The following is a 13,469-nucleotide window of genomic DNA, read 5'->3' on the forward strand; positions in this document are numbered from 1 at the left end:
CTTTTCTGTCAACAAGTTCCACAGCTTAATTGTGCGTCGAGTGAAAAAAAAAAAAAGAATTTGTTCTTAAATTTATTATAAATCTGCTACCTGTGAAGCTTCAGGGGGCATTCCCTTCTCCTAGTACTATTTGATAGTCTACAAACCCTTCCCCATTAACCTGTCCCATACCTCGCGCATGACTTTATAAACCTCCATCATGTCCCCTTCTCTGTCGTCTCCTCTCCAGCCCTAACCTCTTTAGCCTCTCTTCATGAGGAAGCCGCTCCATCCCCTTTATCGTTTTTGTTGCCCTTCTCTCTCTCTCTACCTTTCCTAGCTCGGCTGTTTTTTTTTGAGCGGCAGCAGCCAGAGTTGCACGCAACCTCCAAAGTGCGGCACACACCGAGGGGTTGACAGAGACAGACATTATTCCACGTTTTGTTCTCTGTTCCTTTCCGAATAACTCCTAGCATTCTATTTGCTTTTTCTGACCACCGCACGCTGAGCTGAAAATGTAAACGCTCTGCCCACAGTGATGCCAAGGTCCTTTTCTTGGATGGTGGTAATGCCTAACACCGAACCCAGTATCGTGGTGTACATAGGATTATTTTTCCTTTGTGCTTGTCCGTGTTAAATTTCATCTGCCATTCAGAGGCCCAGTCCCCCAGTCCTGCAATTCCTCAGAATCCGCTCCTGTTTTAAACTACTTTGAATAATTTTGAGTCACCTGCAAAATCTGATCACCTCGCTCATTGCTCCTTTCTCGTTTGTGAAACATGTTATAACCACACTGGTCCCAGATCCTTGAGGCTCGCCACTATTCACTTCTCCCCACTGGGAAAAGTGACCATTTAAGACCTACTCTCGCTTTTCTCTGTTCACAATAGGACACTGCCTCTTGACCCATAACTTTTGTAATTTCCTGAGTCAGCCACATGAGTGATTACGCTCAGGTGGGAGTTTTATCAAACGCCAGGGCCACTATATTGATCAGCTCAACCGTCTCCCTGGGTTTGTTTATGCCTGCAAAGGCATGACCTTCCCGTTGCTAAAATCACCCCAGGTCAATCCAGAGAGGCTGATCCAGTACAGATTCTGCTGGCCTGAGCTGTAGTTCTGCTTTTTCTAAGGAAAATAGGAACGGTAACGCTATGCGTGCAGCGCGGTAAAAGCCAGGACTGGATCAGCCTCTTCGGGTTGATCTGGGCAAGGAGGCAGCCCTACCTCAAAGCTGGCGTCAGTGGGATAACAGGGATGTGCATTCATCTGAAACAGCGTAGACAACGTTGTATGTCGTTTTCAAAATGAAACGATTAGAAGGAAAAACAAAATTTCTTGTTTTCTTCTTTTAGGTTTTTTAGTGCACACTAAAAAAAAAACCCCAAAAAAAACCCGCCATGGAAATTTGCCCTCAAATGTCACGAAACAACAATACAAAACATTTTGGCCTGCACACCCCTAGTGCATAATGTTAAAGGAAACCTGCCTTTTCCTCGGGCGAGGATCGTTGTGGATCCAGTTTAGGGCTGAGCTCCACCACTCGCTGTCTGACCTTTTGGCCAGTCACTTAACCTCCCCGTGCCCATGCGCAGCTGGACATTTTAACCCTGTGCAACGGTGCTGTGTACACAGATGGTGTTTTAGAAATTAAAAAAAAAAACTTTAGCTTTGCTGCCTCAGGAAGAGGCAAGTCCTGCTTTGCTACAGAACGCAGGGTGCCAGCCTCCTGCCCGGCCGGCGAGTCTGAGTCCAAGGAAGGCTACCCAATTCCGCCAGCGGGGACGGGTCCTTGCCTGTCACGTCTGAGTCATGCTCCTGAGACTTCTGGTAACCCGGCGCCTTTCCCCCCTCCGACAAAAGGTTTTATAGAAGACGCCAGCATCATAACTCTGTTTGAGGTTAGAGGAAGGCAGCGACCTCTGGGACAAAGTGTTCCTTCCTGCCCCTTCTCGCCTCCTCATCGTAGGGAAGGGGCAGCCTTCCCCCTTGCTGTTGGATTGAGCACAGGCCTCTGCAGGCCCCGACTGGCTCCCCCCTCCCCGAAGCTCTCCTGAACGTCTCTCATCCCTGCCGGGGGCTTGGGGGCCCCAGTCCTGGTTTCCAGGGTCCTGAAGCTCTCCTGAGGACTCCCTGTGTCTGCTGGGGGCTTGGGGGCCCCGGTCCTGGCTTCCAGGTTCCTGAAGCTCTCCTGAGGACTCCCTGTGTCTGCTGGGGGCTTGGGGGCCCCGGTCCTGGCTCCCAGGCTCCTGAAGCTCTCCTGAGGTCCTTCTATCCCTGCCGGGGCTTCAGTCCTGGCTCCCTGCTTCCTAAGGAGATCATGGTTGGGAGCATTTCTGGGGTCCCTCCGCTTCCTGGCTATTTTCTCCAGCCGGCTCCTGCGTTTCACACTGCTGGGTTTTCTCTTCCGTGGCTGTGCCTCCTGGGGATTAAGCCCTGGTGGGACTCTCGGGTCCTGTATGCTTCGACGCCGCCTCTCTCCTCCCTGCCCCAGGGACAAGGATGCAGACATGTTCAGCTTGGCCGCCCTCACTTCCAGTCCGCTCAGATTGCCGGCGCCCGCTTCCTTTCCACTCCACTGGTCCAGAGAGGCCGGCACTTTGACCTCTTCAGGCTCTTCCGTCTGGGGCTCTGGTGGCCCCTTCCAAAAGTCCAGGGATGTTTCAGGTTTCTGGAGCACCGCCTTGTCAGGAGTGAGGAACGAGACCACCTTTTCTGGCTGCTCCTCAGGTTTGGGCTGCCGGGTCCTCCTGCTTTGCTGGGTCTTAGGGTCGAGCCCGATGTCAACTGTGATGTTGGTGTAGAGAGCGAGGAGCTCCTTGGAGATCAGCGTATACGTCAAGGAGTTCATTCCATCCTGCGTCCACATCCTCTGGGTCCTGATCAGCAGATCAAACCTACAGCAAACCAGAGCAGAAAACCAGGATCAATGCAGGGTTAGAGGAAGGCATCTCTGCATGGACGCCTCATAAAAGCTGCCAATGTGAACAGGACTGGAAATGGCAATTTTCCAACTGTTCGCAGTGCAAGCTGCACATACACACACACACAGACAGACACACACACACACAGACACTCTCACACACAGACAGACAGACACTCAGACACTCACACACACACAGACAGACACTCACACACACAGACAGACAGACACACAGACACTCACACACACAGACACGCACTCTCACACAGACACTCTCACACTCTCACACACAGACACTCACACACACACACACGCACTCTCACACAGACACTCTCACACTCACACACAAACATTCTCACACACACAGACATTCTCACACACAGACAGACACTCAGACACTCACACACACACAGACACACACACTCACACACACACAGACACTCACACACAGACACACACTCACACAGACACAAACACACACTCTCTGCTGTACATGATCGATCAGTGGTGAATATCAGACTGGAGTCTAAAGGGGAAAGGAGGTGCTGTACGTTATCAAGGTGCCTGGGCATGGCAGTGCTCTCTCACCTGTGGGGGTTCTCCTCGTTCCCCTTATCCCCTTTATGTTTCACCATCTTATAATGCCCCACAGACAGACAGACACTCAGACACTCACACACACACAGACAGACACTCACACACACAGACAGACAGACACACAGACACTCACACACACAGACACGCACTCTCACACAGACACTCTCACACTCTCACACACAGACACTCACACACACACACACGCACTCTCACACAGACACTCTCACACTCACACACAAACATTCTCACACACACAGACATTCTCACACACAGACAGACACTCAGACACTCACACACACACAGACACACACACACAGACACTCACACACAGACACACACTCACACAGACACAAACACACACTCTCTGCTGTACATGATCGATCAGTGGTGAATATCAGACTGGAGTCTAAAGGGGAAAGGAGGTGCTGTACGTTATCAAGGTGCCTGGGCATGGCAGTGCTCTCTCACCTGTGGGGGTTCTCCTCGTTCCCCTTATCCCCTTTATGTTTCACCATCTTATAATGCCCCACAGACACTGGAGGGCGAGAAATCTTCATTCCTGCCAGTCGGACCCTAGAAAGGAGAGGAGTGAGATGGGGTGAGTAACGAGGCTTGTATCATTTATCTTCAGGGCCAGCATGGAACATAACAGCTGTCTGTGTTCAGAGCACGGGGTTTGGGACCCCACTCTGACTCTAGAGCACTGATGATGAAGTCCAGTCCTTGAGTGCCACAAACAGGCCAGGTTTTCAGGATATCCACCATGAATATGCATGAGATAGATTTGCATATTCATTGTTGATATCCTGAAAACCTGGCCTGTTTGTGGCACTCAAGGACTGGAGTTCACCATCATTGCTCTAGAGTGACCAGGGAAGGAAAGGAGGAGGAAACAGTCGGCTCTACAGCGAGTCCTCCTGGCTATCCCTATGACTGTAGTTAAGAGGAGGCTGGACACCACAATGTCAGGCTACGACAATGGTGGGCCTCTCAATATCCAGGTGTCTGGCAGGGAGGTAAAAGAAAATTGGTTCTAACTTGCTAATTTTCATTCCTGTAGTACCACAGATCAGTCCAGGCTCCTGGGTTTTGCCTCCCTTCCAGCACATGGAGACGGAGAAAGTTTCGCTGACACTGCCACATAACCCGGTGTGCCACCTGCAGTCCCTCGGTATTGCCCTGTACCCAAGCCAAGATACCAACAAGCATAACTACAAGAAACATAATCACATCCCCCTGCATGAGCTGTAGAAAGTGGAACCTTTTTTTTTTTTCCAATTATATATTTATTGATTTTCCATATATTAGACATGTAATAAAACATAATTATTAAACTATATCATAGGATCATTTTCTTTACAGATCAATATTTCATTTATATTTATAGTCTAATTATGATATAATCAAACAGAAATATTTCAATCATTATCTGAAAACAGAGACATACTGAAAATAACTTGGGAGATAAAAAGAGAAACATTATCTAGAATTTAACATTGTATTCCTGCATTAATCTATACTTCACCATTGGGTTGTACGGGAATTACTTCTAATCTCTTTTGTTCCACAAATGCTTTTAGATGTTCGGGGACAAAGAAAATGTATACATCTAGCTGTTTCTTAATCACACATTTACACGGGTATCGCAGGGTAAAAGTGAAACCCATCTCTATCAATTCTTGTCTATATAACAGAAATTCTCTTCTTCTTGTCTGTGTAGTAATTGATAGATCAGGGAAGATCTTTACCAAATTTTCATGAAACGTGATAGGATACTTGGCAAAGTATTGTTTCATAACATTATTAAGATCACTTAAATTAAGAAAATTTGCCACCAATGTACCTCTATCTATTATCAAGTTGTTAGTACTTTCTAGAAAATTTGTGAGGTTGCCTTGGAAGGGCATTTCCTCAGTTATTAAGTTTGGATCTTTTTTAGGAAGAAAATAGCAATGGGTAATAACAGGTATATCATTTTCTGGCAAACTCACTACTTCTAACAGAAATCTCTTCAACGTTTCCATCAATGTCTGCCCAACCACCCGAGGGAAGTTGAGAAAACGGAGATTTAAACGTTTGCTATTATTTTCAAAGATTTCTATTCTTCGAGATAGTGAATCTCTATCTTTTACTACCAAGCTTTGAAATTCTGAGTTCTTTTTCTCCCTGTCTTCTAATAAAGCTATCCTTTCCTCCGATTTTTTCACAGCATCTCGGATTTCCTTAATATCCTGCTGCCCTTTCCCTGTCATTGTATCTACTTTCCTGTCTAACCCTTTTATATCTAAAGACATTTTATTCATAATGTCCCATAGCAAATCCAATGTTACCACAGTAGGGCGTTCAGGGGTCACAATGGAATCACCAGCTGAGACTCGATCTTGTGTCTCATTTCCAGCCCCTGCTATGGTGTTTTCAATATGGGACTGAAGCTCAATTATATTGAGTTCCTCAGGTGTGTCCATTTTAGGTCCCTCTTTTGCCCTACACAAAGGTGGTCTGTCCAGGTTCGGACTCAGTGATGCCTCCTCCATAGACTCTGATACTCCTCCCAAAGTACCTGAGCCAGCGGTATCCTTGGCCACTGGAGTAGATGCAGGCATTGACAAAAACCGGACAATTTCCTGTTGAATCGGTGAAGGGGGAGGCAGGGAAGGAAAAACCCTTACTCTCCCCTTCCGTTTTGGCGGCATCGTATTTCTGCAATTACTTCAAAACAGGAAGTCTGCTTTTGCTACAATGTTAATTAGTTACTTGCCTCTGTGACAGCAGACACTCTGGCAGACCTTCACCTCCAAGCCTCCCAACGCCGAACTAAGCCACACAAAGCCGTGCGCCCCTTGAGTGTGCGCGGCTTTGGTGGCGCGCCGGCGACGGTGGCGCGCCTATTCGAGACGCTGTTCTTGTAGCGTCTCTCGGCCCCTCCCGCTGACGTCGGGGTAGCTGCCAGGAACCAGGAACCAGAAATTAAAGAAACAAGGCTCTCCGGGTGCTTCTCGCCAGAATCGCTGCAGCTCAGATACCTCTCCGACGCTGCTCTTGTAGCGTCTCTCGGCCCCTCCCGCTGACGTCGGGGTAGCTGCCAGGAACCAGGAACCAGAAATTAAAGAAACAAGGCTCTCCGGGTGCTTCTCGCCAGAATCGCTGCAGCCGAAAGTGGAACCTTATAACGGAAAAAAAACCTTTCCAACCTTACCAACGTGAGAAACTAACGAAACCTGTGCCATTCTTCAGAGTAATTACAAAAACAGATCGAGCAGGACTCTCCAAATCTCCCTTTCCTCCAGTGGGCAGGACTCTGGACTGATCTGTGGTACTACAGGAATGAAAATTAGCAGGTAAGAACCAATTTTCCTTTCTCTGTACGTACCCCGATCAGTCCAGACTCCTGGGATGTACAAAGCTTCCTTAACCAGGGGGACTGCGAGAGTCCTGCTTGACGTGCACTTTCACTGAAGCCCATGTCCTTCAGAGCGTGGACATCTAAACGATAATGCCTGGTGAAAGTGTGCAACCATTTCCAAGTAGCTGCCCTACAGATCTCTTGTGGCGATAACTGCGGTCATTCGACCCAAGATGGTGCCTGTGATGGAATGAGCCCTTCTACCCTCAAGAATAGGACGACCTTGAAGATGTACGCCGAACCTATCACTTCTTTCAACCACTGCGCTATGGTGGACTTTGAAGCCTTACGTCCCTTTTTTGCGCCACTCCATAGCACAAAGAGATGAGCTGAAAGCCGTGATATATCGCAACAACGCCAAGAGTCATAACTCCCTCGCATGAGGCACCGCCGCATCCAGGTTTGGAAAGGCCAGAAGCTCTACCGATTATCTCAAGTGACATGACGATACCACCTTCAGAAGAAAGGAAGGAACCGTACACAATGAGACTCCGGACTACGTAATTCTCAAAACAGAATCCCTACATGACAGAGCCTGAAGTTCCGTAATCCTTCTAGCGGAACAAATTGCCATCAGAAAAACAATCTTTAAGGTAAGATCTTTCATAGCTGTTCTTCTAAGAGGCTCAAACTGAGCCACACACATCCCCGGAGAAAACGCACCACATCAGGATTTGCAGCTAAGGCCGCTCCCTGCACCTTGCCTTGAAGACAGCCCAACGCTGCCACCTGAACTCTGAGGGAGTCAAAGGCCAAACCCTTCACCAACCCTCATTGAAAGAAGATCAAAATGTGTGTCCCGGACAATCGAGTAGTTTCAACACCCTGCTCTGCGCACCAGATCTCAAAGACTTTCCAGACCCTCACATAGGCTAAGGATGTTGAAGTCTTCCTAGCTTGTAGCAGAGTGGAAATGACATCCTCCGAATACCCTTTCCACCTTAAACGTTTCCTCTCAAAAGCCAAGCCACGAGACAGAAGCCGTTTTATCTGAAAATATGGGACCTTGGTGCAGAAGCTTTTGTAGATGGGCGAGACACAGCAGCCCATCCATCGCTAGATTGACCAGATCCACAAACCATGGCCGCTGAGGCCATTCCAGCACCATTAGAATCACCTCTCCCAAATCTCTATTTGCTGCAACACTTTGCCCACCAGCGGCCATGGCAGAAATACGTACAGGAGAACCCCTTGCAGCCATGACAGCATTAAGGCATCGACCCCCTTCTGGTCCGCATTCCCTTCTGCAACTGAAGAAGCCCGGAGCCTTGGCATTTCACTAAGTTGCCATCAAGTCCATGTGGGACATGCCCCATCTAGCACACATAAGCCTCATTGCTTCCTCCAACAACTCCCACTCCCCAGGATCCAACTGCTGACGACTGAAAATCCACCTGCACATTGTCTATCCCCACTATGTGAGATGCCGCTAATAATACCAGATGCTGCTGTGCCCAGCGAATTAACTCCTGGGCTTCCTGAGCCACCGCTCGATTCTTGGTACCACCCTGTCAGTTGATTTAAGCCACCATCATTGTACTGTCTGGCAAAATGCTTACCGGATGCCCATCCAAGAGAGGTAGAAAGGCACACAACGCGAACCGCACCATTCTCATCTCTAACCAATTGATAGACCATGACACCTCTTCTGCCGACCACTGGCCCTGCGCCGACTGAGTCTGGTATACAGCTCCCCATCCAGAGTAATTGGCGTCGGTAGTAACTACTATCCAATTCAGAACCTCCAAGTCCACCCCACGGACTAACTGGTCCCAACCAAGCCACTTTCAACGCATAGCTCTCTGCTTCAACGGCAGGGGAGAAAGTCTGTTACTTCACTTTCAACGCATAGCCAGCATAGCTCTCTGCTTCAATGGCAGAGGAGAAAGTCTGTTACTTCACTTTCAACGCATAGCCAGCATAGCTCTCTGCTTCAACGGCAGGGGAGAAAGTCTGATACTTCACTTTCAACGCATAGCTCTCTGCTTCAACAGCAGGGGCAATGTAGAAAAGAGGATCTATATATAGACAACAACCAACAAGGACTGAATTACATAGTCGAGTAAACAAAAGCATGGGTGTAGCTTGCTTATTGAGGCGGTTACTACCCCTAACTAAGCTACATATTCAATTAGATGCAGTTCCAACACTGCTCTCTACATTAATGGTGGGGTGGAAGGGAAATAGAACTAAAAGGTACTAAGAGCCAAGCGTAACAAGTAAGAGGAAAAAAAAAGTGCATAGCTTGCTGGGCAGACTGGATGGGCCGTTTGGTCTTCTTCTGCCGTCATTTCTATAAGAGCCTGGACCTGGCTATCTCCGTAAGAGGAAGTGGCAGATGAAATAGTTCTGACAATGGATTCCACAGAGAAAGCAATGCCTGCTGCAGAGGCCTCATATGAGCAAACGCCCAAAGAACCATCTCCAACCTGGAAGCCATGGAAACGAGAACCTGCAGGTAATCCCAAACCCTGGGAACTGCTGTCTCTAACAAGCTGCAAACCTGCCTCTGCAATTTGCAAATGCGTTCCCTGGTGAGAAACACTTTCCCAATCTTGGTGTTGAAATGAGCCCCCAGGAACACCAACACCTGAGTAGGGGTGACTCTGACAGAATCACTACCCAACCCAGGGATCTTAACTGCTGCAATACCAACAGCACTGCTTGTCTGCAAAGAACCTCTGACTTTGCTCGAATAAGCCAATCGTCCAGATATAGGAGAACTAGAATGCCCTCCTTCCTGAGAGCCGCCACCATGACCATCACCTTGGTAAAGGTCCTTGGAGCAGTTGCCAACCCTAATGGAAGGGCGCAAAATTGAAAATGTGTCCCGAGGATCATGAACCTCAGATTTGGCCGGTTCACTATATGCAAGTACACCTCCATCAAATCTAGGGAAGCCAAGAACTCTCCTTTATGCACCACTGTAATGACCGAGCGCAAGGTCTTCATCCGAAAATGAGAAACTTTGAGAGCCACATTCACTTTTTTTAAATCCAAAATCGGGCGGAAGGTCCCCTCCTTTTTTGGGACCACAAAATATATGTAATACCTTCCCGTTCCCCTACAGGTACAGGGACAATGGCTCACAACATCTGCAAGCAGTTGATGGTTTCTTGTACCATCTGCCTTTTGGTTACGGAAGTGCAAGAGGAGACCATGAATAAGTCCCTTAGTGGGTAAGCAAAATCTAAAGTGTAACCTTTTCTTATCACATTTAGGACCCACTGGTCCATCGTGATCCTGGCCCACTCCTCGCAAAAAAGTCAAATGACCCCCTACAGCTAGCATGAGGAGTAGACCAACCTGGCCAGAACCGGCTTTCGACCTCGAAAAGACTGGTTACAGAACTGCTGCCTCCCGGTGCCTTGTCTCCGGGCTCCCTCCAAAGCCCGATTCTGACAAAACTGCCTATTTACCCTAAAGCGAGGCCATGTAGAAAAGGATCCTTTTCCACCTTTCAGCTTATCCTCTGGCAGTCTATGCCCTTAATTCTCTCCTAGATATTTCATGAGCTCCTCTAAGTCCTCTCCAAAAAGCGGTTTCCCAAAAAATGTAATGCTCCTAACTGAGACTTTAACCAAACATCCGCTGACCATTTCCTTAACCAAAGGAGCCATCGGGCAGAGACCGCTGACATCATAGTCCTAGATGAAGTTCTGATGAGGTCATGCAATGCATCTGCTCCACAGGCCACTATGGCCTCCAGCCACTCGGCTTGCTTTGCCTCCGACACCAACATTGCTTTCTCAGCTTGCAACTGCTGTACCCAGCACAGACCAGCCTGCAGCATGAAGCTACTGCAATCCGCAGCACGAATGCCTAGGGCACAGACCTCAAAATTCTTTTTTGAAATGGACTTCTAACTTCTTGACCTGCATGTCCTTCAACACTGCATAACTGACCACCGGAATGGCCGTTTTCTTTGTAATCGCGGACACTGAGGCATCCACCTTTGGCAGCCTCAAGCATGACCTCCGGTAATGGATATAACTTATCCATTGCTCTATCAACCTTCAAACAGGACTCTGGAGTATGCCACTCCCTGACCGCTAACTTCTTCACCGAATCATGGAAGAGGAAGGCTTTTGCTGGACCTTTTAAGCCATCCATGATTGGGTCCACCTCTTCCAGATCGGATTCCTCCTGCAGAACCGGTATCCTTAGCTTTTTAAGGACATAGGGGATTGGGGGCCACAACTCTTCCCTGTGGAAAAGATGAACAATTTTCGGATAGTCTCCCTCAACAGTTGGGGCTTGTCCCTGCCCCTCTTCTGGATCCTGTTCTTCTGGAGAAGAATTTGCCTCCGGAGGGTCCTGCACTGAGGCTCCCCATCCTCTGAATCCTCCGAGGCCTCGTCTGCAGCATCTGATTGTGCAGACCTGCCAAGGACTCGCCGAATCCTAATTGCACCAGTAGCCCGTGAAAACTTGGACCTCTTCCTAGGCTGCAGCCCAGCGATCCTTCTTGCCTGGAAAAACACCGCCCCATGGCTTTCCTGGTGAGATACACTTTGTGCATCAAAAGATCAAATTCTGAAGAAAAAACTGCAGGATCATCAGTATCCTCCTCCAGGAGGTCCTCATCCTCCCCCGTTAGAGTCCCTTGGGCTCCCCGGTCCTCCACGGGGCTCTGATCAACTGGGAACAGTGGCAGAGGAAGATCCCCCTCCCTCCTTGCAGCCGCAAATGAATTCAAAATGGCCGCCATTCCCATGCTAACCGCGAAGCGGCCTGCTGCTGCACTTGCATCATCCATGAGCCCTCCAGGCTTTCTCTGCCCTCTCCCCCAGACTGCAGGTTTTGCATAGCCACCATCTACTAGAGACAGAGAAATACTGAGTGACTGCAAGTGGCACACCAGGTTATAAGGCAGTGTCTGAAAAACTCTCTCTGTCGCCATCTGCTGGAAGGGAGGCAAAACCCAGGAGTCTGGACCGATCTCGGTACATACAGGGAACATTTTACAAATTATTGCGAGGGCAATTCTTCCGCCAGGAGACAAAATCCCCACCCCTGCCCCCACTCAAGAGGCACCTGAATGACCACAGCAGGGATCCAACTTTGGCATTAGCCTTCAACTCAGGCTGGCCTCAGGCCACGCTACACCACCCCTCGTTGGTGTTCAGTCTCAAGGGATCTGGCTCCAACGTTGCATCTCTCCTCTCTTCCCGGCTCTCGGCAATGTCCCATCGGAAAACATGAGGTCCGAAATCCCCAAAAGGAACTGCATAGCGAGACCAAGAAACCCAGAGAATGAAGAGCACGTCCTTATCACAGCTCAAGTCTCCTGTCGGAACCAATGAGAAGGTTCTGTCACACTAGGGAGAACTCGTCCCAGCCAATGAGAACGCTCCAGCCGGGCACGACGAAGGCTTGTGCTCTCCCTCTCATTGGTCCCGGGCCTTGCGGCGTCCTGTTAAGTGCAGTTTTTCCTCCCTGGGCAATGCTTATCCTGAGTCCCTGGTTAGCTTCTCACTTAACAACAAACCCCCAGCCCCAGAAGCCGGTGGAAACGAGAAAGCATGCAAGCCTCTCCAGAATGAAGGAAAACTTAAAAGAGAAAGAGACAAAAAGCCACGATAATGTGTTCGCAAAAATTAGACAACACGAAGAAGGGGAAGACAAGGAGTCACCGAGGCTATTTCAAACGCAAGGGGGCAGAAGATGGCTCAGATCACTGTGTGCACCGCCTAACCCCCCCCTGTGATTATTCTTCCAGTGTCTAATACGCGCACACATTCGCAGAAACACAGAGAGAGATGGCCACAGAGACGCGCAGTCAAAGAAATGGAGACAGTCACAAAGACGCGCACAGGCATACAGAGCTACATGCAGGCCGCGTCGTGGAGGTTCGCTGACAGAGACACAACTGCAGAACATACACGCAGGCACTGGGTGCGTGGCTCTGTACATCTGATTCCGCCACCCCCCCCCCCCCCGGCAGGAAGGCTGGAATTACATCTCCATGCATGCAAAGGGGGCAAAACCAGGAAAGGCCCAGCCTCTTGGCTTGACCTGGGTGAAGTAGGACCCTTACCTGTGGTCCAACCCCCCCTCTCCCCCACCAGAGCAAAGAGATTATGCAAAGCCGAGCAAGGGACACCACCCCCCCCCACTCCCCGAGATGATGCCTCACCTGGTGGCGATGTCGTCATCCTCTCCTCCCCAGCCCCAATACTCGTTGGGGAAGCCGTTCATCTTCATGTACTGCTCTGGGGTCAGCGCAGAAACACCCCCAAAGTACTGAGCGTATGGGAGGCTGAAAAGAGGAGGGGGGGAAGAGACAAGGGTGATCAGCAAGAATGGAACTGAGGGGGGACACCGCACCGCAGGACTGAGGTGCATCAGCAGGGGACACTAGGGGGCGCTGCAGGGTAGGACTGAGGTGCACTTGCAGAGCCGTGCAGGTGGGTTTCAGTACTGGAACAGCAGGATAATTCCATTTTATTTGTAAACAACAAAATAGGTACATTTAGAGCTTTTAACAGCCAGGTGGACATTTACATCACATAGTTAATGCTTATAACAGCGGGAATTTATAGTCAGGTCTGCCAGGAAAGTTCT

At 49.2% G+C, this 13,469-nt stretch overlaps 1 protein-coding gene across 9 annotated transcripts in view; it reads right to left on the minus strand.

Moving 5' to 3' along the window:
- Positions 1 to 338: 338 nt before the first annotated feature.
- B4GALT3 (beta-1,4-galactosyltransferase 3) overlaps positions 339 to 13,469 on the minus strand; it is a 63,458-nt gene continuing 50,327 nt past the window's right edge. For all 9 annotated transcript variants that reach the window (XM_029580708.1, XM_029580711.1, XM_029580714.1 and 6 more), the window contains 3 exons: positions 13,042 to 13,164; positions 3,968 to 4,072; positions 339 to 2,876 (listed from right to left, as the gene is read on the minus strand). In XM_029580708.1, the coding sequence (XP_029436568.1) occupies positions 1,940 to 2,876; positions 3,968 to 4,072; positions 13,042 to 13,164 (1,165 nt within the window). In that variant the 3' untranslated portion in view covers positions 339 to 1,939. The remainder of the gene's footprint in view (positions 2,877 to 3,967; positions 4,073 to 13,041; positions 13,165 to 13,469) is intronic.

This window comes from Rhinatrema bivittatum, chromosome 16, assembly GCF_901001135.1.
Source record: "Rhinatrema bivittatum chromosome 16, aRhiBiv1.1, whole genome shotgun sequence".
Taxonomy (NCBI): Eukaryota; Metazoa; Chordata; class Amphibia; order Gymnophiona; family Rhinatrematidae; genus Rhinatrema; species Rhinatrema bivittatum.